The sequence below is a fragment of the Penicillium solitum genome, assembly GCF_028829755.1.
Source record: "Penicillium solitum strain IBT 25940 chromosome Unknown utg000001l_segment0_segment0, whole genome shotgun sequence".
Classification (NCBI taxonomy): Eukaryota; Fungi; Ascomycota; class Eurotiomycetes; order Eurotiales; family Aspergillaceae; genus Penicillium; species Penicillium solitum.
The window spans coordinates 773,420-799,841 of NW_027072121.1; the positions used below are offsets into that span (position 1 = coordinate 773,420).

Here is a 26,422-nt window from a genome sequence, read left to right on the forward strand (position 1 = left end):
CGTCCTCCTTGAGCTATTCGCATGTGTCTGGCATGAAGACCAAGCTCCACGAGCTGGATACAATACTGGAGAGGGTGAACCTGGTCAAGTCCAACCCCAATCAATTTGATGCGCCTCTATGCCGTCCCGGTCTGAACGTCATCCGCCGATCCCCCCGATCTCAACTGTTGGCAACATTGCCCACCCTTCTCAAATCCCTGGACTGGAAATCAGCCCACGCCGCATAGCTCGGCCTCGCGATGCTTCGGTCATGCCCCCGTTAAACGGCAGTACGCCTAAGAATTTGTACCACCGAGGACATTCACGATCGATCAGCAATCCGTTCGCTGGGTTTGGGCGAAAACGGGATAAGACAGCCCCCAAGCATGCGACTTGGGACTCTGACGATGATGATGACGATGAGGTAACCTATCCATTGGAGCCCGAGTCGTCAAGTCCCCGGAAAGGTGCAGCAGCTGGAAATGATATCGTCGAGGGCAAGTGCCAGACTTGTGATGCTACTGTCCGGTGGCCTCGGCACTTGAAGGTGTTTAGATGCACCGACTGCTTGATGGTCACAGACCTCGAGCCGATGTCTCATGAGTCAAAAGACAACCCCCCACAAGCGTCTCAGGGTGGAGCGTCCAAGTTGGCAAGTAAAGGTAACACCGCTAATGCTAGTTTTGCTTTATAGACTTGTAACACATGCTGATTTATTACCACAGTGCTTCCTTTGACGGCCAATCAAACCCGTGGTATGATCGGAGGGTGTCTGAATATGTATTTCGATAGTATTTTGGACAATGGGTCCCGGTCATGGTCGCCGCCGGACGACGACAGAAAGAACAAACCGTTACCTGATCTTCCGCCAATGCAGGCTCATGCCTCTCGTCCAAACAATCTTGCACCCCCTCGCACTGGGGATTCTCGGGGCCGCAGTGCTTCCCATTCCAGCGAACGGGAAAGGTTGGCGGCGTCAAAGGAGAACTCAGGTTACTTGACGCCACAATCCGTTCGCTGGGAGGGAAATGACACGCCCGTCAGAATCCGAGCAAATTCAGATCTCCGATCAACTCCAAAGCCAGACTGCCACCTGCAAGATGTCTCGCAAGCTGGGAACCCGGAGTTTCAAAGCTCGGACAATCGGACACACATTTTCAAACGGCTGGAAAATACCATCGCCACTGCCTTCAAAGGTTGTGATTGCCTCAACGAATCTTTCACCACGTACCCACCTCCTCGATCAGCCCGATCAGCGAGTAATGGTAATCCGCCGAGAATGAGGATGGAGCCGACCGCAATGCCCGAACCAGCGCATGACGCTCCTGTCTTTGAACCGGATGCCAAAACTCTTCTTCTGGGAGATTTGACCGAGAACTCCTCTTGGTGGATGAATGAGTGGGCTGAGGCTGAAGGCCAAAATCCCGCGTATTCAAAAGAGAAGACCGCCCCAAAGTCTCGGATGATATCATCGCGAAGTCCTCGGATCAACTGGACTGAGTTAGCCCAGTGGTATCATTCAATCCTGTCTGCGGGGAATTCTTGGACTGAGCTCTGGGCTGCAAAAAGACCTGACCCCACACGATCAGAAGCTGATTCGATCCGAGCCAAGAGATGGGCGTCTATTGATCCATCCTTGATTGGGAGACAAATCAGCGAGTCTCGTTTGCACTTACAACGAGCACTGTTGAAAGCTACCGAGGCCACCCTCAAGCGTCCGCGCCGTGTTCTGAAGAAACCAGAAGATACCAGGTTCTTGTTTATTTTGTTAGCGAATCCTCTATTGTATTCACCTGCGGCTTATTGCCATCATGCGCCCACCTTGCCGCCTCATGGAGACGATAGGCGGCCCTCGCATCCAAAAGACCACCCGAAGTCGGCAACCCGAGACGGAAAGCCCTTGCAGAAAGAGTCGCCCAAAGCCCCTGCTCGCCTAGAAGGCTCCAGTCATCACTATGGGATTATCAAACGCATCCTGGGGCTCATGTCTAACTTGCCTAATGACTGCCACCACTACATCGTGTCTTGGGCTTCCCGTTTCTCTGTCAGACATTTCGAACGACTGGTAGAACTTGTCGGTGGATTTCTCACTTACCGTTTGAGTCGTCAACATGGGCGAAAACGCCCCCAAAACCCCCAAAACCCTCAAAATGGAGACGATCTAATACCGAGCTTCGCCAGTGCTTCGGGAAATACTGCTGCGGAACTTCACGCTGCGATTAATCGTAGCACCACGAACAAGAAGCCTGGCAAAAAAACCGAAGACCCCATAATCTACGCCGAGGACTGGCAGGTCAGAGCGGCGGCAAGAGTAATGTCGCTGTTCTTTACGGCTAACATCTCCTCTTCAACGAGGAAGTCTGATGGAACCCCGCGCAGTCTTGAAATGCCCAAGAACCCCGGACCCCGCCAAGGACATATGATTCCGATCAGCACGTTTTACAACACACTGCTGGACTATTCGGATCTAGTGACGGACTTCGAGACCTGGGAAGCTAAAGTCGCGAAGTTTTCGTTCTGTCAGTATCCGTTCCTCCTTAGCATCTGGGCCAAAATTCATATCATGGAGCATGATGCGCGTCGTCAAATGGAAGTGAAAGCACGCGATGCATTTTTCAACAGTGTCCTCAACCACACGGCGGTTAGTCAGTACCTCGTGTTGAAGGTACGGCGCGAGTGTTTGATCGAAGACAGTCTCAAGGGAGTGAGTGAAGTTGTTGGTACTGGCCAAGAAGAAATCAAAAAGGGTCTCCGGATCGAATTTTCTGGCGAAGAAGGCATTGACGCTGGTGGCCTGCGGAAGGAATGGTTCCTTCTGCTCGTCCGAGAGGTCTTTGACCCGCTTCATGGTAAGCGTTTTCCGATTTTAGAGAGAAGTGACTCACTAATTCAAAATAGGCCTCTTCATCTACGATGATGATTCGCAGTACTGCTACTTCAATCCTTATTGCTTTGAGTCATCCGAACAATTTTTCTTGGTTGGAGTTCTTCTAGGTCTTGCCATTTACAACTCCACCATCCTTGATGTTGATCTCCCGCCGTTCGCGTTCAAGAAACTGCTGTCGTCAGCGCCGCACGCCAACGGTCCACAAACGGCTACCTCCATGCGTTCGACCTTCAAATGCACTCTAGAAGATCTTGCCGAGTACCGGCCAACTCTCGCCAAAGGACTCCGGGGTCTACTAGAATTTGAAGGCAATGTTGCCGAGACATTCTGCTATGATTTCGTTGCCCAGGTCGATCGCTACGGTGAGGTCATCAGTGTGCCACTCTGTGCAAATGGCGAGAACCGGCCGGTGACCAACTCTAACAGGCGTGAGTTTGTGGATTTGTATGTCCAATATCTGCTAGACGCAGCCGTGGCCCGACAATTCGAGCCTTTCAAACGCGGTTTCTTCACGGTTTGCGGTGGCAATGCGCTATCCCTGTTCCGACCAGAAGAGATCGAAATGCTAGTCCGCGGCTCAGATGAACCACTCGATGTTAGTTCACTCCGGGCTGTGGCCACCTACGACAACTGGTCACACCCACGACCAGAGTCGCTCCCCGTGGTGCGATGGTTCTGGGACTTCTTTGAGAAATCGCAGCCTCAAGATCAGCGCAAGATCCTGTCATTCATTACTGGCAGCGATCGAATCCCTGCCATGGGGGCTACAAGTCTTATTATCCGACTTGCTTGTCTTGGGGATGACTGTCCCCGTTACCCAATTGCGCGTACATGTTTCAACACGCTGGGCCTTTACCGCTATCCCACGCGGGAGAAGTTCCAGCGGCTGCTCTGGGATGCAGTTGTAAATAGCGAAGGATTTGGCTTGAAATGATTTGTTTACTTTTATGTATTACTGTCCAGAACTTGCGTTGCCCGTGGTGTTTGAGTTTTTGTATAGACGCTGGACGTTGACTTCGGAGTCAGCTTTGCATGTTCATACTTTGCGCTGGGGTTGCTTTCTTTTGCTTTTCATCCTGTCATGGCGTACCGGTACTGTTATTTTTCGCTTTGTGCATTGCACTTGAGGCTTTTGGTCTTGTTTATTGCTTCAGTCTTGATGACTGACAGAGTCTCTTTCACATTTGCCTTCTTGCACGTTGTTTTTATTCTAGCACTATGCTACCCCGCTAAGAATACAGTACACTTGACATACACTAAGCTCCAATCCCTCAAGCCAACAACTCCTCAGCCTTCCACAACAGGAAAAAGCAACTCACATTCCCCCACCACCACACCAACCCCCTCACCTGACTCCACGTAGGATGGTCCACAAAAATATAAACAGCGCCATAAACAACGCGCGCAACAGTATACGACAACGCCGCAGCGTTAACCCTCCGCGCGGGGACACCAGCCAACGACGCAAAGAGCACACCGGCAACCAGCAATGGAAAATTCTCAACCGCATTAGCATGCGCCGACTCATTCCGCTTGAGCATGTCCAGCTGTCTGCGCGTGATCTTGCCTTCGCGCACAGCCGCCTCGCCGTATTTGGTGAGGTCTTCCCGTGGCGAGACTTGGTGGTCAAGGCCGTACCATTGCTTCAGGGTGCGCGAGGAGAGGATGCCGTAGGCGAGGATGAAGTTGAATGTTAGGAATATGGGGCCGTGGTTTGAGTTGGGGTTAAGGGAGGCGCGGAGGCCTAGGGTTGTGAGGAGGGATGTCATTTTTGGGGATAAGTGGGAATTGGTGTAAGTAGTGATTGGGGTTGGGGTTAGGGTTGGTCGTTGATATAGGCAATGGAACTAAAATCTCACCTCATGTGTTCGATGTCATTGGTCCTTGAGCCTCGATGTTTACTTCTTGTTTCTAAAGTTAGAAAGCCCAAGGTCGTGCTCTTTTGAAATTCTACGCAAAACAATGAGGGGATGGCTTAGTCAATGGTCTATGTCCACCTGATGTTCTTTTCCTCTATGTATTTTCTATATACCATCCAAAAACGTAGTAATTACAAGCCAAAATGCAAGATGAAAGAGATACCTAACGGTACAATATACCATTAACCATCTCACCAATCGCCAAACAACTCGTCAAGCCCGGGCTCTCAATCCCCAACAAATTGATAAACCCAGGCAGACCCTCTTCCTCCCGGATAATGAAGTCCTGGAATCCCTTACCCTCATTTACAGCACCGCCCCTCCCCAATTTAGGGCGAATGCCACAGTAATCCAACGCAATGGCATCGACATCGACACCAGGCAGATAGGCCTTGATCTCCGGCAACGCCCGCTCCAAACGCGCAGCGCTCGGAACCAAATCATCAGGACTATCCACCCACTCAACATCCGGCCCAAAGCGAACACGCCCGCCCATATCAAGTGTTAGATGCGTACCAAGCCCACCAGTACCGGGCAAAGTCGCTGGATAAACCAAAACCGAAGTCCTAGGTCTGGATGACGCATAAGAGAAATACGTGCCCTTAGCATAATGCGGAACAAAATGGCGCTCTTGCGGGAGGAGCATGTTGCTAATATCACACGCGCCATGGCCAGCACTATTTACCAGCGTCTCAGCGGTAATGGACGTAACCGAGCCATCCTCATCCGAGACAGCGGTGATCTTATACCCGCCACGGCCGCCGTCAATAGCTTCCACGCTTGTCACGCGTGTCTTGAATGCAATATCGCCTCCACGGTCCTCAAAGTCGCCCTGCAGATAGGTCATCAACGAGTGGCTGTCCACGATACCGGATGTCTCGCTCTCGACGATGCCTGCGTCAGCCTTGACGTCAGGTTCGCGCTTCTGCGCTTCCTCACGTCCCACCAGCCGTGTCGGGGCGTCGCCTAGTCCTTGTGCGTGCGCGTGGATTTTCAGACAGGCTTCCCATTGCGTGGGAGTTTGTGCTACGATCCATTTCTTCGTGTTGCGGTGGGGGATGTTGTTTTGCGCGCAGAGGTCGTAGAGGAGGTTGCGGCCACGGATGCAGAGGCTGGTTTTGAGAGAGGTTGCGGGGTAATAGAGACCAGCGTGAATTACCTGGTTGGTGAGAGGGAATTGTTAGTTTGGGTGGGTCATGTCGGTCTGTTGCCAAATCTTGGGATTTGCTTGTCGCATAGCGTGCATACCTCGGAGTTGCGACTGCTTGTCTCTGTCCCTGGTGCGTCATGGCGCTCTAGTAGAATGGTTGAGGTGCCTTCGCGAGCTGCAAGTTGTCGTGCGGTCGCGAGGCCGACGACGCCTGCGCCAATTACCTTTCATTCAGATTAGCCTTAGGTCTCTGTCCTGGATTTCGGTGCACTGTACCGCATGAGTGAAGTCCGCATTGGTGGATCGGGTGCTGGAAAAGCAGCGAATGGGAAGCTTGTTTTTAAGCTTAAATTGCTGCTTAAGCAGAGCACGTGCAGACATATCGGGAAGGCGCAATTGACCAGCAGATTGCGAGGAAGGAAGGATAATTTGGAAGGAGCACCCCCCGCGCCCTCGGTAATGACCTCGGGAGGAATGACGCGATCCCGAAGCCGGATCACGCTAAGCCCTGGAGAACATAGATCGAACTCAAAAGTCTGCGACCCATGGAACTATAAAATTATAAAAGTATAAAAGGATAAAAAGGATATAGCCTCATCTTTCATCATCGTTCACATCTGTAAATATGTAGGGAGAGGAAAGCAAGGTGGAGCTCAAATGGGCTCTAGCTTCTGGCTAAATATGGACAAAGAGGCAAAGGGAAAACTCCCCAAAGGCTCGGATATAGACATGAAAGAGAATGAACGCAATTGTTCCCAACAAAGACTCGACAACATGCACATGTGGACTGGAGTTAGTATTTAACTGGCCATGCATCCCATCAATTAACTTCATCATCCCATCTGAGCCCATCTCGAGCCAGCTATCACAATTACCTCAAGTTCATACCAACTCAACTATCTCAATCCACCCTTCTTTATCTCAACCAAGATGTCTCCACCAGGTATGTTCTCTCGCCCCGATGGCACCAACATCCCTGAGATCGAGTCGACCCAATTCGTCCACTGGGTTACGGTAGATTTCACTATATTTGGCGGACGAACCAAGCCCACCAGCGGCGACCGGATGATGCGTCTTATGGCCGAGCAGTGCCGATCCGGAGTTGCCACTATTACATCTATGCCTCTGCATCACACTCAGCCATGCTGTCTCTCGTTGCCCGTTGTGGGAGACCCAGAGCTTGTACGTGTTCATATTCTGTGGCGTGCAGCTGAGATTGCTGATTCGCATTGGGAGGAGATTACGACTGGCAAGCTGATGGTTGATACTCAGCGTATTCTGGGCGATGGTCCAGGGGGTTCTCGTAATATAGTCAACGGGGCTTAGTATGTACGCCGGGTAGCTGGGGTTTATTTCGGCTGATCGATCATAGAAAGTAGATTCTGTCAGAATGCAATGCTGTCAATTTCAAGTTATTCTTTTTTATCAATTCAAATCCATGAAAATGTAGTATGGTAACATATAGAATGTAAGAATAATGGTTTATCTTCAGTTCACATAATGGCATGATAGACAGGCTTCAACCGGGCTATAGAAGGTTTAGTAAAGATGGAAAACTGAAACAGACCACCAACAAATCATTATATCGTTACATGCATTGCAAAATCCCAGAGAAGATATCCGTTGCTGAATTTGAGGCTTTCCCCCAGAATCAATCATTCAACATTATAGTTTACATAACTAGTTATGTGATACCTTGGAATATTCAAGCTACGACATACTCTGTATACTTTATGAATCAGCTCCTACTCCCCATTCTCTACAAGCCCCAAAGTAACCCTTCCATCAGCATTCCCCTGCAAAACCCAACGATCCTCCGATGATTCCACCACCTTCTCCCGCTTGGCCCACTCCTTTATAGCCCCATCATCCATCCGATCCGCCTCCTCCAGAATCGGCCCCGTCTCCTTCGAAACCACCTGCGCTACCGTCTGCCAGTAACTCCCAATCAACGAGACCTCGGTCGACCTCACAAACAGGACGGCGATCACCATCACAATAACAAAATGAGCCAAAATGAGAGCCATCCCCAATATAAAACCCGTCCACCGGACCGGAATTGTCGCGGTGAGCGAGAACGCCGTAACAGCCGTGACGGGAGTAGTCAACTTGACCAATTGCTCGTAGTATGCCATCTGACAGATACGGGTGAGCAGGGCCTGGAGGGCCAACGCAGGACTGGCGGTCGTAATCAGGGTGTCCTGGAACAGGTCCACATGGGTCGAATGGGCATTTCCAAGGATCAACCTGGGGAGTTTGCGGGAGAGGATCACGCCAGGATCGAAGGTGTAGTTGAGGCTGGAAATGAAGAAGGTAGGGAAGTTATCGAGGATGATCACAAAGAAGGGGGTTGGGTCGGCCTCGATTCCTGGGGTACCCGCTGGGATATCGAAGGTTTCCCATTGGGATCGGGGTTCTAGCGTGAGGATACCTCGGTGGTTGGTGGAGCTCGTGTTGGTCGGAGAGGATACGCCTAGTTGGAGGCGGGATAGCTCGGTGTTGTAGCGGTCGGTGTGGAAGTCCCAGGAGGCTTTGGGCTCCAAGTTGTCAGATGTGCTATTCATTCCGACGGTGAAGGGTTTCATGGCCAGATTGGTCAGGCAGGCGGAGACGCGGAGGGCTTCGATGTGGGCCGATCCGTTAGAAAGTATTGTCCAGGGGCCGTCGGTTCGGATCGTCTGCAAGGCTCGGATGCGGCTGACTGCGCTTATTATTGCAGCGGTGGAAGTGACGTCGAGGACCATGAATAGGGCCGAGGTGCTGGGGAGGCTGTAGGGCTCGATCAGAGTGTCTTCGTTGATGATCGTCCAGTTAACGCCGGGTTTGGGGACACACAAGCTGGTCTCGCCCACCGTGTTGTTGTTCGAGAAGAGTGCGGTTGGTAATTTGCAGGTGAAGTTGATATAGGGTTCAGAGTAGGAGTGGAGTAACAGTGGATGGATCAAGTCTTCCGTGGGAATCTGTCCGGACAGATGCAGAGAAGTCTGCACGGTCGCATCTAGGGTCAAGTTCGTCAGGGGTGGACTGGCACAGACGACTCGCTGATCTATGACCGGCATTGGACCACGGAGCCGACGTAATTTGGTTCGCTGCGCTTCCTCCTCGAAAGGAAGGAAAGCTCGAAAGGTGTGCCCCGTATCATGGAACCCCGACCGATCTTCAAAGGGCTCCGACAGCTCGGCAAATGTCCAGCTGGTCCCCAAAGGTGTCGACCATGAAATGTCGGCGTTATACGTGTTATGAAGGATACTGATATTGGTCGCATTGCTGCGCTGGGAGAAGCTCCCATTTCCAAAATCAGACAGGAAGATAGTGGACAGGAACTGGGACGCTGCTGTCACCAAGACCTCGGTGAGCACCAGCGCATAAATAAAGTACGACAGATGGGGCTGGAAGTTGGTCGCAGTCCAAAGGTTGCTGGGAGCCACCTTGACTGCTCGGAGGATGGAGTAAAATGGACTCTGTAGGACGGGGGCACCCGTGGTCTCCAAAACAACCCCGGCGATCATAGCCGTGGCAAGTCCGGCCTGGAAAGCCACCACAGTTCGGATAGAGGCGGTGCATACTGTCACCAGTTGCGCCGCCCAGCCTGCATTGACGATGCGCAGCCAGTAGATACCTGGCTCTGCCCCGTCGATAGCTTTCATTGACTCGTGCCAGAACAGGGCCAGGAGTATCACTGCGAGAAGAAGTATCGGAAAGCCGAGGATCACAGTCAGAACACTGGTGATATCGATTCGACGCCAGATATTGGTTTTGTGATGGGGCTGTTCCTCTTCGGCGTCATCGTCGTTGTGCAGCTTCTAAAGAGATATACTCCCTTATACCATTATTAGGGCCCATGGCATCAATATCATCCGACGGTAAATGTCAGTGTAGCATACATAATAACATCCAGGAGTGTGATCTGAGGTCAGTCATTCTTATTTTGGCCCCATGTAGCTGAGCCTTCGAGGCTAGCTCGAGTCAGGCTAGCTCGATTAAGGTGCATAAGGAAGATCCAATGATCCTACACCGTTCGTATAGGAAGGGAAAGTCAATCGAGCCTGACTTGCGCTTGTTATTTAGGCACCTTTCTCACTTACTCCCCGATTACTCCTACCTTGAAATTGATTTAATATGAATGTATCAAGCACACAAAAACATAAAAGAGAATCAACGAGAACAGATCTCTTTCGTCAATCCCAGTTGAGACATTATCATTCGACATCCATAAGAACATCACTCATTATGTATAAAATATAAGAGAACTTCTTGACATTCCACTTCCCAGAGTCCTTAAGAAGAGAGGCATAATCAAGCAAGATCCGACGCGCAGACTGATACCCACCGTGCAATGGCAGTCCTCGCAAGTAGATCGTAGCCCCATTGCGAATGAAGTTAACGGCAGGATCATCCGTCGGCGCAAGCGTCTGACTTCCCCTGGGCTCCATAAAACTCGTGAACCCCTCCGTGCCCACTTCCCTCCAGTCCAGATCATCCATCAACTCCACTGACCCGACACTAGACGGCGAACCCGCAGAGTCTGACACCATGAACGTATACAGACCGAGCACTAATCCGGCCGAGAAGAGCGAAAACATAGATAGGAACGTGGGGTGTTCGGATGCTTTGCGATTCGTCATGACTTTGTAGATATGCGTAGCGTGCAGACATGCGCGTCTGGCTGCGGGGGTCTGTGACCACTCGCGGATATCGTCAAGGGCCTTGCGCGCGGGAGCCGGGCCTGCACGGCCGGCTGCGAGGTCGAATATTTGGATATCGGCTGTGAGAGTCATGCACATGCTGTGCCATGTGATGAGAGCGTTGGGGTTTAGCCGGTCGAGGGCATCGCCGTAGTTTGTGATGAGCTGGGATTGGAGGGAGGGGAGACACCTGGCTCGGCCGTCCATGGCGTAGGTGTGGCATGGAGCAAAGGGGTAGCTGGCTCTATTGGAGAGGAGGCGGTGGTAGGATTCCGACAGGCGGAGTTGAACTATTGCTAGCATTGCTTGTATACAGAAGTCATCTGCGGGGGCTTCTAGGGTGGGGACGTTGATGTTTTCGGATGGGGCGAGGATTGTTGAGGAGAGGATGCGCTTGCCGCCGCGGATTAAGTTTATCCATTGGGTGAAGGATTGGGCGCTGAAGAGAGATTCGCTGCAAGGGAGGATGAGTTGGATTGAATCTGGGACTGCGATTGGACCGGTTGAGAGGAATGAAGAGTACCAAGAGTCCAGGAGCAGTAGTCCTATGATTATTCTGGGGGGACTATTAGTGATGAACACTGTCGTATGAGCGGCAATAGCGGCATACCTCTTGGTTGATTCGACCTTGCTCCAAGCTTTCCATCTCAGCTCAATATCGGGAACTGTTTCGAACAGGGTCATGTCAAGGATCTGTCCCTCGGTGGCTGAAAACAACCCATGTCTTTGAGCGACCTGCAGTAGTTGTCGTTAGTATCACATCGATAGAGGAAAATAAAAAGCTTCTATTCACACTCACAGACATGACGTTGATATAAAGAGGTTGACACTGTTCCAGATGTACCTTTTCCTGCAAAATGACATCAATTAGTACCTTCAGTCCAGCAAATCCAGGCCAGGGGATTCATACCCCTGTCAAACCAGCCAGGTTTAATAAAAGCAAAGCTGTTGCAAATAATGTCATAGTGCCGGAAGCACTCTCAAGTCCCATCGAGCATCGAGAAAATTCAGCCGTGACATTGTCCAAAGCACCCTAATGACTGTCAGTAAGCTACCTGCATATACGACGCGATTGACAATATTTGACATACCGAGAAATTTCTGGACACAAACGCAGTTGTTCCTTTGGTGCCAAGCAATGTCATGCCAACCAGCGTCATAACATATAGGAGAGATGGTCGCGCCTTCCTTGCCGAAAACGTCGGCTGATGGACAAATGGTAAAAGGGGATTAAAGATGCGGAAAAATAAGTCTAGTGCCATATCCAAGATCTCAGCAGGAGGGAAATCAGAATGATTCAAGGTCGAGGCAGGCGTGGCTGGAGCAACATTCCTATTTATGGGGGATTGCATATGCCCAGAAACAGTCATCGGTCCAAAAGCTGCCTGCAGTCGCCGTCTGCAATCCTCGTCAAATCCACATCGCGATCCTTGAACGGCATTTGACTCGCTGGGAAGGTGTAATGATTGCACCGAGAAGATATTATCAACAGGCGACATAGCGATATCCCGCCATAAACTGTTGATAAGACGCCCAGTGTTCGGTGGTGCTAGCCAGCACTGCTGAACCTTAGCAAATCGTTCATTGGGAATGTTATCACTGCTGTCGACTGAATGTTGATTCTGTTGGTCTGGAGTAATCATCAAATTGCCTCCCATCAGAGGGAAATGGCTATCGCGCATCAAATCTAGCGAGTAATTTGACCCTGAGTCTGTGCGAGGCTCAAGCCACATTTGTAGCATGTCTTTTGGTCCAGGATCAAAGGGCAAACTAGCTCGATGTGACACCTGATCTGCAGCCGTGACTGCATTCCATCCAAAGTACTGCTGCTGGTCGTCCATAACCATCGCGCCGGGGTCTGGCTCGGTGCGGCCATGGTGGGCTGAAATGTCGGCTAGGTAATCCAGTGATGATGGAAGCCCCGTTGATGCGAGAGGCGCATCACGCGACATGCTAGATAGAGGTGGAATCTGTGCTTCTGCGCTGCTGAAACCATTTCCTGATCCGGGGACCATTGATGGTGCACCCGCAATTACTGATGACTGTTGATTTGGTGCTTCCGATGGACCGGCTGTCGCATTGGCTTGATTATGGCCTTTGGCATGTCGGCTCAAGACATCGCTGTATGCTCATTCAATTCAGGGATTTGAACATAGGATATTGAATATTGTTACAATTCACATGCGCCTTCAACGGAATTTACCTTCGAGAGAAACGTTTATGGCAGACATTGCATTCATATGGGCGTTCCTTGGTGTCTGTTTTGCATGTTAGATTGTAGCTCTTGCAAGGGGTTCGACGTGACTGACGCGACCGTTCATGTCTCTTATAGTGTTCGGTTTTTTTGAACACCCGCGAACAGATGGAACATTTTTTTAACACCATTACGGCGCCCTCGGAACGATGGTTGATTACGGTACATGTAGCCCTCGAGACCTGCTCCGAGCCCTGGAGGGGAAAACATATTAGTCAGCAAGTCCGGGGTTTTCCAAGGTTGACTCGACTGTATTGGGAAGGTAGATACCTTAGAAAACAGGCACCAAGATGCCCTAGGGGTAAAATATTACCCGCTACCGTTTACTTAGTTGATTGTTCTCTTCGACGATTTGAAACTCCATGTCCACAGTAATATGCCCTTCCTCGGTATGATGATCCCTCCTGACTCCACTCATCTCGACTTGTATATCATGTGTAGTCAACAAGGTCTCATCCCAGTCAAGTGGCCTTTGTCGACGAATAAATGTCTTTTTATTCGTTGCCTCTGGCTGCCTTGAACCAACATACCTCGCCGAGCTAGTGCCAAACACGCGAGACACAACGGTGCGGATCAGTGGATGCAATGTTGGAAGACAGGCGCATAAGATGCCGATGGAGGGCTCAATGCTGGACCACGTGAAGACTTTGCCGACGACCCTGGTGTAATCTCCGGATTTGAGGAAAGTTATATAATAAATTCGGACGAAACTTGCAACACAGACACTAGAAAAATATAAGCTTGAGCCAAATACACTTGACTAGGAGGGAGGTGACGCACAATCCTCCAATCAAAAGGATGCAGCATACAAGGATTTTTTGCGTCCTTCGCATTTGCAGGCTCCACACAATGGGAATTGGAACCAACAGGATAGCCACATCCGTGATCACATTCACGCCAGCGTAGCTGATATAGAAATTGTAGAGGTCGTAGACGCATTTTCCTTCATCGGGGTTTGTAAACTGTGTCCAGTAGTGTGAAACTGGTCTGCAGCAAACCAGAAAGGCGATTATGCCAGAGACAAAATATCCAACCGATAGAAACATGCAGAACCAGATTGAATATGTCATACCGAAGATACGGCGGTAGAAAAGAAGGATAGATAGTTTAATGAGTGGCGCACTGGTCACGTAGAGGACGACGAAGTAGAAGAGAATGCGCATCATGTCCTGGACTTGGATCTGAGGGACGGACCATATATGTCTGCCGATACAAGGATTTCCATTTGCTACCAACACGTCAGAATTGAGATTACTTTGCGCCGACTAAGGATGTATAAATACCAATCACAACCAAAGCGAAACCTGCGGTCACAGACAGCTGTACATATCTGTCAGAAACAGATTCCTTTTTTCTTTTTTCTTCTTTTTTTCAGCGACCACATACCAAGGCAAGCACGATCATCCAATCATCTGCAAGTATTCGTACACCTTGCACTTTAAATCTTGTATAGAACCGAAGCCCGACAACTATCACGGCAATGGCATAGGTAGCGATCACAGCACCAATGTCCAGTGGGTGATCGGCGGATAGATCCGTGCCTGGTGGAGGCTGCCCAATCGGGCTGTGCGACATTTAGAGAATGAGAGAAAAGGCTCACATCCGATGAAAAATAGGGTGAGTACAGGATGAGCTATCTTTAAAACCAGTCCCAAATTAAGATTTTTCATACTTTTATACGTTCATAGTTTAAATCTCTTCACAGGCTTTTAAATGCATGGCCAAGAAACGGCCCCAACACAACCCGTGGACAATATCAATCGGATCTCCACTTCCCGTCTTGGATGAAACCCATCAAATGACGTGGCTCTGAATCCTCACTCAGAAGGATTCGGATCTAATTTCAAAATCCGGTCCCGCGCTATTTCACGCTACTATGTACTACTGTATTGACGCTAAACCTATGGAGACAACCCCTGAGTTCGGAGTAATTCATCGGACCCGGAACTTCTCCGTCTTCCTACACATAGTGGAGAGTGGGATAAGAAACAGATAGGGAAAAAAAAAAAGAAAAGAAAACACCTCCACTGATGTGCGCCACTGTGCCATCCAACGAATTCCTTTACAGTGAGACCATCAATATAAACCCTGGTCAATATGCTTTCAAGGAGCGCAACCTCCGAGTCGTCTGCATAGGGGCAGGTATATCAGGCATAATTCTCGCACATAAACTGAAACATGAGCATCCACTTGATTTCGTGGATTTCACAATCTACGAAAAGAATTGCGAGGTTGGAGGCTCATGGTTTGAGAATGTCTATCCCGGTGTTAGATGCGATGTCCCCGCCCACAGCTATGTCTTACCATTCGAGCCCAATTCGAACTGGTCCAAATGCTACGCTGGTGGTGGCGAAATTGAGAAATACATTGTTGACACGGTAGACAAGTACGGATTGAAAGATCGAATCGTGTTTAATACCAAGCTCGTGAAGTCCAGTTGGAATGAGGAGCGGGGCAAATGGGCACTCGAGCTCAAACAGAATGACATGATTGTCCATGATGAAGCAGACGTTCTTATCAATGGTTCTGGTATTCTCAACCAATGGAAGATGCTGACATCGCCGGTTTGGAGGCGTTTACTGGAAAGCTTGTCCACACGGCGGCTTGGGACGAAACGTACGATTGGTCCGACAAGAAAATAGCAGTCATTGGTAATGGCTCATCTGGTATTCAAGTTGTTCCCGCGCTCCAGCCAAAGGCCGCAAGGATCGTCAATCACATTAGGCACCCGACCTGGGTGTCGGTCAATCTCTGCCCAGATATCACAAAGGATGGAATGGGAACGAACTTTGAGTATAGCGAGGAAGAAAAAGCGAAGTTCCGAGATGATCCCCAAGCATTCCTGGAGTACAGGAAACGGGTTGACTGCTCGTAGGTTACTGCTTATTTTTTTTTCAATTGAATCAAAACTAATTATGGGAAGTGTTAACACCGTCTATCGCCTGATGTTATCTGGCTCTGAGCATAACCAAATGCTATTTGATGCAATTTCGGGACTCATGCGCCAACGTCTCAGCGATAATCCAGACCTGATCGACAAACTCATCCCCAAGTTCGAAATTGGATGTCGCAGACTGAATCCTGGTGATGGGTACCTCGAAGCGCTACAGCAACCAAATGCTGAATGGTGCTTTGAAGGTATTGAGGCAATTACGAAGACCGGCATTCGCACAGCAGCGGGTGAAGAGGGGTTTGACTTGATTGTTTATGCGACTGGGTTTGATACCACCTTCGTTCCGGGGTGGGAACTCATGGCCCGGGAAGGTCGACGGCTTGATGTGGAGTGGAAGAAGGTACCCGAGGCATACTTCTCTATCTGTGCCGGTGGAATACCAAACTACTTCATATTTAATGGGCCCAATTGTCCCATTGGCCATGGCAGCGTGCCCCAGATGATCAGTTGGACTGCTGATTACATGCTGAAATGATTGAAGAAGATAGCTCGGGAAGATATCAAGTAAGTATTGTGTGAGATAGGACACATGGTCTCCAACTAATATCTGAACAGGTCCGTAGTAGTAAACGATTCCGCCGTTCGAAACTATAACCGCCGTGCACAAGCGGGTCTAAAGCGCACTTTGTGGAGTAAGGGTTGTCATGCTTGGTATAACAACGGACAAGCCGTTACGACGATGTACCCAAGCAGTGTGTTACATTACAAAGGTAAGTCTGGCAATTGGCACTGCAGAAATATTTCCTGATCATATATTCCGTACTGACTTGGCAATAGAGGCTATCGAGGATATTCGGGGTGAGGACTTCGATATCCGGTACAACAGCTCAGATCCATTTTCGTATCTTGGAAATGGGGAACTAGAGTGGGAGAGAGAAGATGGTGCGGACTTGGCATTCTATTTGAAATAGATCTACATATGAGATCGCCATGTTATTCATGTGATAAAAGTTTGTTTGAATAAACCGTTGGTATCATTTAGGGTTGTGCATGGCTATGCTCCAGCGACCCACCTCCCCACCGGCCTCGATGGAATTTAGGTCCGCCTTCCTAATTTGGGCATCGCTCCTGTCTTGCCCCTATCCCAAGGTCGAGGCATAGAATGTACGAAGACTCTAGGGTACTGAAATTTGTATATAAAGGCTGAACAAAAATAAGTCACACCTGTCACATGTGATTCCTCACCTCATTTCTCTCCCTACAATATAGTAAAAGTTCCATCAACTGTTTCATTACTATGATAGCTTCTCTATAGCTAGAGTATGGATTCTCCGATTCCGCCGAGCTCGTTCCCGAATCTGCCCCGGGCTTCCTGTCCCGCAAGGTGCTGCACCAATCACCGAGACACGCCCCGAGACAAGCCCCGAAGTACTCCCGAGATAGGCTTGCGATAGGCTTGAGGTGGCTTGCGATAGGCTTGCGATAGGTCGCGAAATAGGCTGCAGTGGTGAAACTGGCGGTGATCGAATAAGCCGGGGTGATCGTGGTTGGGGTCAGGGGCAACTGCGGGGCGAATCCAGTGCATGAGGATAGGAGAACAATATGCATATGCATATATGAAGGTGTACTCCGTATGGTATGTTGCATGTTGATGCACTAATAAGGTGGCAAATAAGCAATTTTTGGTGCAGAAGATGCAGGGGTTCGAACTATGTAAACTGTAATTAATTAAGTGGCTGAGTGTGCAAAAACTTTGGCAGAAATTCGGCCCAGCCCAATTTAAAAAAAAGGACACCCAACTTTGGAAGTTTTAGAGGGATCGCCGTTGTGGAGATCATCCATTTTACCTTTTATCAATGAACCAGTGAACATTTGAAGCTTTTTTTTTTTTTCCCACGATTTATCATCAAAAAATTTAAATTAATTGGTATCTCCTGATATCTATTTACTTTCGGATTTGGATTCCGCAATATCCGCATTCGCAACGAATGAATAGAGACCTTCGTCCCCATCCGATGGCAGCTGACCGCTGAGCATAAGCATCCAGCCCAACCCAGACTCCAACTGAAAATCGCGCGTCTCAGGCTGTGTATTTGTAAGCCCTCCACGATTAGGGATTATGGCGCCAGATCCATTAAGTGTTCGTGACCGCTTTCTTGGCGGGTAATCAGTCCCATCAGGTCCCCGGTCCGGCTTGGCAGCACGTGTGCGGATCTCCCATTTATGTTGGAGCCTTACCAGGAGGTCTTTAGCGCGGTTGGCACTCTGCCAGGATAGAGAGAATTCATCGAGGGCTCTGAAACAGGTACTCAGGTGAGCGATAATATTCTCTCCTTCTGGGGTTTGGTATTGGGACACGGCAGCGAAGAGAAGTAGGAGCACGGCGGAGGAGGTAATTGAGACGGCTTTGATGTTTATGCGGCGGAGGGTATATCGGGTCTCGTATAATACAAGGATCTTGGCAATGGAAATGGCGGAGTTGATGCACATCTCTCGAGCGTGCGTGGAACCGGGTCCCTTCGGGGGTTGTGGTTGTAGGTAGCCTTTTGACATCCAGGGTCGATGGCTGTAGATGAGGTTCTGGTAATATTGCATGCTTTAGGATGAGTTAGTAAACATGTTCCTTGAGACTTCTGAAGAGAAGTATAACAGCAACTCACTGAAGTAGTAGCACATGCGGAAGATAAGGAGAAGTGTGATTGTTGAGGTCGATTTGTAAAAATGAGGGCAACTGAGCTTTCCAATGGAGAAGTTTGGCAACATTGTCTGCATTGAGCTGTTGGAGCAAGGCTCTTGGAATACCTGATGTTCCATATCTTTTCGGGGTGAAGGTTAGGTTAGCTGAAGCACTGACTTGGGCCCAATTGAGGCAGCCGAGGAGAGACAGCAAACGAGAACGGGAACTTACAGGAAGTAGCCGCAAGGTGCCATAAGCTCACATAGTGAGACTTCCTGTCGACTGACAGCCCCTACACAGTCATATAATCCCGAATTATTGTCAAATGGAATGGGAGATGCGTAGGGCGTCCATTTACAAGGTGCTCGGTAGTCGACGTCATCATTGGGCTTTTTCACTGTCACATCCTCCATGTTGGTGTAAAAAGGTCTGCCCAGGTAGAATCCGACAAGACTGTAATTTGAACAGATTAGATATCTCCTGAGCGAACACGAGAACACCGCGGGAACTCACTGATCCACCATATACGCAGCCCAAAAGACGGTTCGACGCAGCTCAGCGTCGGCAGCGGTAACAGACCCACGAGCAACATAGGGAGATAGGTCAATATGCAAGGCAAGATCAAAAGCAAGTCGAAGGGCCATCCCTATAATTGTAAGCTAAGCAACCCAGGAACTTTCGATAGAACTTACCACTGTATAGCCATCCACGTGTATCTGAGCCCACACCAATTTCATGGCTGCTCAAGATGACTAGTGCCTGGACTGTTGCCACACATGGAGAGTCTAGCTCTATTTCCAGAAGCTCTTTTGCACGGTCCCCGAAGAATTCACCGAGAGACTTTGGGAACGTCACAAAGGATGGGTGGTAGCGGGTTTCAAAAGCAGCGCCGAGAGAGCACCTATTTCCAAATGTTATTCACATATCTAGTTTGTCGAATTGAGGCGAACTCACATTGCATAGCAGAGTGCTTCGGAATAGAATGGGGTCACTTCCCTCCCATCCCAGGCTGTCTTGCCTTTCTCGAACATTTCCCGGTCGACGACGTGAAACGATGGATCTTGCCAGGTAAAATAGAGATTGAGGAGATGCTCCTTGAGAGATATTGGGACTTGACTGTCATACTCTGCGTCGTCGGGGTAATCGACGGTACGTTGGTTCTGCGCGTTGATAGACACTGGAGCATCGGCAAGGTTGAAGGTCGATGTCGGGCCATAGAAGCGAGCTCGTCCTCCAGGACCAAAGCGCAATGTGCCCATCCGATCAGAAAGCTCATCAATAAGATCTTCAATTTCTTCTGTGCTCCTAGCATCGTTGTCGAGACTGGGTGGAGTCTGAACGGCGGCAGGCTCAAAGGGCTCAGGTTGTCTCTCGAATTGCTCCCCTGGCGACCGTAGTGGTTCTATGCCAATGTCTTGGATATCTGGAGATGGTGGTGTCATGCATGTTCCAAAATCCAAAGTCCAGTCCCAGTTGGCCAGTGAATTATCTGAGTGATCATCCACGGGTTGATACTGTTCTGCAATTGAGATATCTAGATCTCCAGTGTCGAGAATCATGGGCAGTGTCGACACAGCATGAGGATCCGAAAGCACTGCAAAACTCGACTGGGAATTTTGCGATGTATTGTCTGGGGATTTCGATGTCTGAGCCCAAGTGCTATTCAAATCATTTGCTATGCTAGCAGCAGAGAATGGCTCAGAAGGCAGATCATCCCTTGCAGATGGGGAGTTGGGGTTCGGGGATTTTCTCTTAGTGTGATTGTTTCCTGCAGCTGAATGAACTTCAGTCAAGCCAAGGAGATCAAGGACTTTAGCTAGAGCCGTGTCCTTTTCTTGCGGCATAGGCGGGGCTTCCAATCCACTTTCGCGAATGAAGAGACAGAGCTGTTCAACTCTACTTGATAGAAGCTCTATGGCAACACGGAGTGGGAGTCTGAACATGATCAGCGCTAGGATCTAACGAACAGCCATTTTTTATGGAATGACACTGATGAGTCACTTACTTTCTCTTGTCTACAGCCTGGTATCGACATTCGCGGTGCTTGTTCATGCAGCTGGAACATTTGGGCTTACCACCGTCACACTGCTGGGATTAGCTTCTTGCAATTTTTACCGGGCTAATTGATAGTCACCTTGACTTTACTCTCCCGGCATGATACGCATGCCATGGAGGCATGGTGCCTCCTCTTTGGGGGGACACTGGGCTTTGGCATATTTCTTCGTCCTTCTGGCTGCCATGAGACTATGCGATTGGAATATCCTAGCCTCTTAGCAATATCGAGGGTGGCTTGAAAGATCAAAGTGAAGTGCGGGGTAATATTAGGGTAATCTTAATGGGGAAATGTTTAATCCGAACTATAACTTCCAAGGTTTCCACTGCCATTTATTGGGTCTACTAAAAGGACCACTGTCAATCTCCGCATTTGTATTTCTGGGGCTTCAAGCGGAGTAGACTCGTATATGTAAACTATGAGTGACCTCATCGTCTATGATCGACAGCGTTGGTGATGGAGATGTCGTCTTAATTTTGTTCCAGTGGTTCCTCCAGGGACCAATCGCTGGTATATCCGGGGTTGAATCTAACCTAATTGGGAATAGACAACCCTCACGGGAATCAAAACCCGGGGTGGGGGTTCGATTCCCCACGTTTTCTGCAACACCCCAGGTTTTCATAGGATTAATTGGTTTACTGAGTAGTCCTATCATAGAAAGTATATTGTACTGAGTATAAAAACTGATATAAACTGCACACTAGTGGTCCATGCTAATATAACACCTCTTGGCTACATTGCGAAAAACCCTACTCACCATGTTTTTCCAGAATGCACAGGGGAAATGGCTTCAATACAGAATTACTGCAGCATGCGGTGCTGGTTTCCTCCTCTTTGGTTATGACCAGGGAGTCTTTGGCGGGCTTTTGGACAACAAGCCGTTCCTCGAGACCTTTGAAAACCCAAGCGTGACCATTCAAGGCCAAATAGTTGCGACTTATGATATTGGCTGCATAATAGGCACTTTGGTGACGATGTACGCTGGAGACAAACTCGGCCGAAGACGGACAATTTTGATCGGGTGCTGCATCCTCATCGTCGGCGCGATTCTCCAAACTGCATCCTATTCCCTCGCGCAGATGATTGTCGGTCGTGTTGTTGCAGGCGTCGGAAATGGAATGAACACAATTGCAATTCCTATCTGGCAATCGGAAACTGCACGTGCAGAACATCGCGGAAAACTCATCGTTGCCCAGTTGGTAACGAATATTTTCGGAATCGTCATCACAAATGTAAGCTACTTCATGCACATGAGAGAGAGAGAGGGGGCAATGTTAATTCGTTTTGCAGTGGATGAACTATGGATTCACTTTTATCCCTCACTCTCCAGTGAGCTGGCGATTTCCTCTTGGCTTCCAATGTTTCTTTGCGCTCGTCACCATTGCCTTCGTTCTTGTCGCCCCGGAGTCACCACGTTGGCTTGTTATGAAACACCGTGCCAACGAAGCCCGTGAGATCTTAGCACGGCTCCTTGCAAAGCCAACCGATGACCAGGAGGTGGTGGACGAGATACAAAGCTTGGAGATTTCTGTGAACCATGAATCCGAAGTCCAACAATCGAAGCCTCTACAGGCGATCTTCAAGCGCAAGAGCAAGCAACAGACATTGCGCAGAATCCTTCTTGGAGCTGGTACTGCCTTCTTTCAACAAGTTGGCGGAACAAACGTTATCGCATACTATCTACCCGTGGTTCTCACTCGATCAGTTGGGTTGGACAACAGAATGGCCCTGATCTTGTCAGCCGTTGACTCCATGTCACTGATGTTTTGGGGCTGTGTTGCAGCTATGCTCATTGATCGCATTGGCCGAAAGAGATTGATGCTCTTCGGCGCCGCTGGAAGCAGCGTCTGTTTTGCACTTGTTGCCGTTGGACTGCGGTATGGTGGACCCGACAACAAGGGCATGTCTGTTCTAGCTGTGGTGTTCATCTTCGTCTACTACATCTTCTACGGCACGTCACTCTTATCGATCCCGTACATCTACCCGGCAGAGATCAACTCCCAGCAAATGCGCAATATTGGTACTTCGTTTGCCACCACTACGAATTGGTTGTTCGTTTATGTTATCGTTGTTGCTACCCCAACCGCCATCGCAAGCATCCAGTGGAAGTATTACATGCTTTTTGCCATTTTCAACTTCTGTTTCCTGCCAATTATCTGGTACTTCTATGTTGAGACTGCGAATTTATCTCTTGAGCAGATCGACAGACTCTTTGAAATCAAACATGAGGCTGGGAATGCAATTAGTTGGACGGAGGCAACCATGATAGCCCGTACGGAGGTTATTTCCGATTTGGCACACACTGGGAAGGAAAATCTTGACACTGAGCACTGTGAGATTGTGGCTTGATTTTGGAATTTGAGGTCCATTTACATGTATAGATTGTGATGGATGTGGAAGGCAGTCCTGGGAAGGCAGTATGGGGGCTATTCACACCTAAAGGATGCCCACCTTGTGACCTTGGAAGTTATTCTTTCAACAAATAATCTCCACCCAATGAATATATTTCGCTTCGGGCTCCCATCTATCGTTCTTCCGTATGTAACAACATAAAGAGCTTTCCACGGAGATGCTCCCCGAAGCGAATCCTCCAACCTCGGAATGCCATTTTTAAAGTTCGTGGGGTAAAGACTAAGCCATAACTAGCGGCCCGGGGGCGGCTTCGGGGATCCCATTCATCCTAGAGCAAAGCGCTTTTATCTATGAAACCCTAGAGTGTCTGTCATATAATTGAAGAGACTACTTAGAAAATATTCAATGCGGTTTGCCAATTTGAGCTACTGGGCATGAAATAAAATCTAGAGTTTGTCTGTATTAGACTCGGGAGGCATATACTACCTTAACATTGGCCCTTCTAAAATGCATTAAATGATATGCAGACGATATAACAAAATAGGTTCAGTGATCAAATGACTTCGACGATACTTCTTGCGCGTGGGATAGTATTATCGGTTAGCAAGTCTTAGTTCTATTCGGATTCCCTTTCCCGGCCAAGCATTGTATCCACTCCGAACAACGATTGTGTATATAAACCCGGCTGAGCCATTGTTGAAGCGACTACTCCTGGAAAGCATTTTTCAAAGTGTTTATCTGTTACTATTCCCTTAAACTAAACACCTTTTTCTCTTAAAATGTCAGCCCCGAAGTTGCGCGTCGGTATTGCCGGTCTTGGCCGAATGGGTAAGCATTGTTCTCACAATTATGCGAAAGTCTTCAATTGACACGAAACAGGCCAACGACACGCATTGAACTATCACGTTTTTACTCCTCGTGCCGAGGTGGTAGCAGCAAGCTCCCCTGACCCCAACGAGCACAAATGGGCAGCAGAAAATCTCACAGGAGCAAGAATTTATAAAGACTACTATGAGATGCTCGAGAAAGAAAACTTGGATGCTGTAGTCGTTGCTGGTATTACTGCAGTCCACGCAGATCATACCATTGCCGCCATTAAGAAGGGATTGCATGTCATGTGCGAGAAGCCTTTGTCTCTTGACATCAAGATTGTAGGCATTTCTACGTGAGACCAAATACAGAGACACATGCTAACTACAACAGGCTCAATCCGTTCTCGATGCTTACAACACATCTCTCAAAACCCACCCCAACCAGAAAGTCATGTGCGGTTTCTCGCGCCGATTTGATGCTTCCTACCGCGAAGCCTACGAGAGAATGGTCTCAGGCCAACACGGCCGACCAGTGGTCTTCAGATCCCAAACTGCAGATATGCTCGACACTACTGGGACGTTTGTGAATTATGCCAAGACCAGTGGTGGAATATTCCTCGACTGCTCCATCCACGACATTGACCTGATGCTGTGGTTCCTTGGTGAGAACACCAATATCAAAAGTCTGCAAGCTGTTGGAGTCGTTGCCGTCCACACTGCATTGGATTCGAGCAAGGACCGTGACAACGCGGTAGCTACGGTCGAGTTTGACGGTGGCAAGATTGCTACTCTCTTCTGTTCGCGTATGATGGCTGCTGGACAGGAAGATACTACTGAGATCATCTGTGAGAAGGGGTCACTCAGAGTCAATATGCAAGGCCGGAAGAACCACCTTGAGATCCACGATGGACAGGGAGCTAGACGCGATCTTCCTAAGCATTATTATGAGCGTTTCAGAGAGGCTTTCCTCACGGAAGCTAACGAGTTCACTGCTTCCTGCTTGGATAACACGACTCCGCCAGTGTCCCTTTCAAGCTCGGTGAAGGCAGTTGTTATTGGTTCGGCTTTGCAGAAGAGTTTGGTGACTGGTGAAAAGATTGTTTTCGATTTTGGGAAAGAGGCTAGACTTTAGATGCAGGGCACCTTACACATGAAGCTGTCCTATTATGTATTCAATAGACATCAAAGTGTTGTTTTTTTCTGGATTTTGTTTGTTTTCACATGTCTCTCATGTGACACCCGTGGACATGTCACCATTAATTATCAACAACGCGCTTCCTCGCATCCTTTTCATCATATTCTCCACACTACAACCTTCAGCAATCTAGCCACTGAATTCAAACAACTTCTTTTACTCAACTGGTTGCTTTTATACGCGACAAAATGCCGCACTCGAGCATTTGGTTCTAACTGCCCAAAATTTGGGGAAAGCGACACACTTGGTGTTAAAGTCAAGATACCAACGACCAGAGGAGAACTGGCAACTGGTTGGTCCCCAAGATGCTGTTCCGCAATCCACAAAATGGGAGCTGTGAGATTCCATTATATCTGCCGTGAGGGCCCCAGCTAACTTATATTTAATTATGTAGCGCACTCCCAAAAAATGGCAGACACCTTCCATTGACATTATCCTAGCTCCTAGGCCATCCTAGGGAGCCTTCAAATGGAGGTGCATGGTTCTAGACGAATGAAAAAACAACCATGGGATCAATACTTGACTTGAACAACGCTCAAGGTCAGTACTTCGAGCAATGGAGGTTGATCATTTTATTGACGATATAACAGAAAACCTCGGAACATGATGTTGAACGGCTGGCGGAGTCACAAACTTTCCTCTGCGTCGGGCTGAATCGTGCCGTAGTACGACAAATTCTTGTGCTTGGGCTTCTCCTTGGACGTCCAGTGCGCACTCGATGCACTCGTATTTCTTATCACCAGCCACACCCCAGTCGCCAAACGCCCCAAGCGTGTGAAATGACCCGTCGACTTCAACTCTGATGGCGACATTTACCCCGATTGGGTACCCGGTTATTGAATAGGCGTTCGGACTGCCTTTCCCAGCAGTCTACGCGGATTATTATGTGATGATGAATGGGGCCAGTTCCGAGGGACTTTCCTTCGTCTCCGCCCAGCGAAATATGGTAGGTATGGGAATTGGGATTTTGTCTGAGGTTTGTTCTAAGAGAAATTGCATGATCGAGACTTCATTGCGGACTTTTTCTTCGGGAAACATGATGGCGCCGGGCAGTGGGAACCGTATAATAGCGCTGGAATTATTGGTGAACGTCATCTTGAAGCAGGTATTGAAACCACCCGTGGTGAGGAAATCGAACAGGGCACATTCAAGATGACTAAATTGTTTGGAAAGAAGGACTCCAATGTCATTGTAGATGTCTGCATCCGTGCGAAGAAGTTTTGGCCAGTCTTCCCAGACCTGGGAGCTTATTGCCTAGGCAACACCGTCCTAGGATTTAAATGGGCTCATTTTGGGAAGATGCACAGCTGCCTAGGTGATTTTTTCGAATGGAATGAATTGTGGGCGGTGATAAGGGGGTTAAGGGGCGGCTAGACCTTTGTTTGACGTTTCTGGCGCCAAAAGTGGTTTCGTTAATTTCACTTCTCATCCTGTAATGTGTTGCTTCCCTTTTCCATGTGTGCCAAACTTGTTTGATATTAGTCAATCTTTGATGCTCTATATTCTGGCTTCCAAGTGTCAACCCCTTTACAAATATCAAGAAGCGGTGAGATGAGGGCTGTCCAG

At 48.9% G+C, this 26,422-nt stretch overlaps 11 protein-coding genes across 11 annotated transcripts; 5 read left to right on the top strand and 6 right to left on the bottom strand.

Moving 5' to 3' along the window:
* Positions 1–118: 118 nt before the first annotated feature.
* On the top strand, positions 119–3,962 carry N7455_000309 (HECT-type E3 ubiquitin-protein ligase; the record flags this gene model as incomplete). The annotated part of the gene is made up of 3 exons (XM_040952218.2): positions 119–641; positions 705–2,828; positions 2,878–3,962. The coding sequence occupies 3 exons, from the start codon at positions 119–121 to the stop codon at positions 3,798–3,800; spliced, it is 3,570 nt and encodes a 1,189-aa protein (XP_040817224.2). The 3' UTR covers positions 3,801–3,962.
* A 175-nt stretch (positions 3,963–4,137) lies between these two features.
* Positions 4,138–4,635, bottom strand: N7455_000310 (MAPEG family protein; the record flags this gene model as incomplete). Its single annotated transcript, XM_040952287.1, has 1 exon — positions 4,138–4,635. The coding sequence occupies one exon, from the start codon at positions 4,633–4,635 to the stop codon at positions 4,138–4,140; it is 498 nt and encodes a 165-aa protein (XP_040817271.1).
* Positions 4,636–4,948: 313 nt separating this feature from the next.
* N7455_000311 (NAD(P)/FAD-dependent oxidoreductase) lies at positions 4,949–6,316 on the bottom strand (the record flags this gene model as incomplete). Its single annotated transcript, XM_040952241.2, has 3 exons — positions 4,949–5,944; positions 6,034–6,159; positions 6,212–6,316. The coding sequence occupies 3 exons, from the start codon at positions 6,314–6,316 to the stop codon at positions 4,949–4,951; spliced, it is 1,227 nt and encodes a 408-aa protein (XP_040817503.2).
* A 549-nt stretch (positions 6,317–6,865) lies between these two features.
* N7455_000312 (uncharacterized protein) lies at positions 6,866–7,261 on the top strand (the record flags this gene model as incomplete). The annotated part of the gene is made up of 1 exon (XM_040952458.2): positions 6,866–7,261. The coding sequence occupies one exon, from the start codon at positions 6,866–6,868 to the stop codon at positions 7,259–7,261; it is 396 nt and encodes a 131-aa protein (XP_040817502.1).
* A 419-nt stretch (positions 7,262–7,680) lies between these two features.
* N7455_000313 (uncharacterized protein) lies at positions 7,681–9,582 on the bottom strand (the record flags this gene model as incomplete). Its single annotated transcript, XM_040952428.2, has 1 exon — positions 7,681–9,582. One exon carries the CDS (start codon positions 9,580–9,582, stop codon positions 7,681–7,683), a length of 1,902 nt encoding a protein of 633 aa, XP_040817333.2.
* Positions 9,583–10,134: 552 nt separating this feature from the next.
* On the bottom strand, positions 10,135–13,005 carry N7455_000314 (C2H2-type zinc finger protein; the record flags this gene model as incomplete). Its single annotated transcript, XM_065603784.1, has 7 exons — positions 10,135–11,176; positions 11,231–11,355; positions 11,420–11,470; positions 11,531–11,653; positions 11,712–12,741; positions 12,824–12,878; positions 12,930–13,005. The coding sequence occupies 7 exons, from the start codon at positions 13,003–13,005 to the stop codon at positions 10,135–10,137; spliced, it is 2,502 nt and encodes an 833-aa protein (XP_065462275.1).
* A 1,899-nt stretch (positions 13,006–14,904) lies between these two features.
* Positions 14,905–16,738, top strand: N7455_000315 (flavin-containing monooxygenase; the record flags this gene model as incomplete). Its single annotated transcript, XM_065603785.1, has 6 exons — positions 14,905–15,490; positions 15,550–15,745; positions 15,798–16,167; positions 16,309–16,331; positions 16,383–16,537; positions 16,605–16,738. 6 exons carry the CDS (start codon positions 14,905–14,907, stop codon positions 16,736–16,738), a joined length of 1,464 nt encoding a protein of 487 aa, XP_065462276.1.
* A 970-nt stretch (positions 16,739–17,708) lies between these two features.
* Positions 17,709–20,387, bottom strand: N7455_000316 (fungal specific transcription factor domain-containing protein; the record flags this gene model as incomplete). Its single annotated transcript, XM_040952333.2, has 6 exons — positions 17,709–18,363; positions 18,428–18,583; positions 18,676–18,897; positions 18,958–19,090; positions 19,137–19,345; positions 19,399–20,387. The coding sequence occupies 6 exons, from the start codon at positions 20,385–20,387 to the stop codon at positions 17,709–17,711; spliced, it is 2,364 nt and encodes a 787-aa protein (XP_040817200.2).
* An 868-nt stretch (positions 20,388–21,255) lies between these two features.
* Positions 21,256–22,846, top strand: N7455_000317 (sugar porter family MFS transporter; the record flags this gene model as incomplete). Its single annotated transcript, XM_040952123.2, has 2 exons — positions 21,256–21,729; positions 21,788–22,846. The coding sequence occupies 2 exons, from the start codon at positions 21,256–21,258 to the stop codon at positions 22,844–22,846; spliced, it is 1,533 nt and encodes a 510-aa protein (XP_040817368.1).
* Positions 22,847–23,628: 782 nt separating this feature from the next.
* Positions 23,629–24,793, top strand: N7455_000318 (uncharacterized protein; the record flags this gene model as incomplete). Its single annotated transcript, XM_040952197.2, has 3 exons — positions 23,629–23,677; positions 23,729–24,000; positions 24,053–24,793. The coding sequence occupies 3 exons, from the start codon at positions 23,629–23,631 to the stop codon at positions 24,791–24,793; spliced, it is 1,062 nt and encodes a 353-aa protein (XP_040817156.2).
* A 689-nt stretch (positions 24,794–25,482) lies between these two features.
* N7455_000319 (uncharacterized protein) lies at positions 25,483–25,668 on the bottom strand (the record flags this gene model as incomplete). The annotated part of the gene is made up of 1 exon (XM_065603786.1): positions 25,483–25,668. The coding sequence occupies one exon, from the start codon at positions 25,666–25,668 to the stop codon at positions 25,483–25,485; it is 186 nt and encodes a 61-aa protein (XP_065462277.1).
* Between the last annotated feature and the right edge of the window lie 754 nt (positions 25,669–26,422).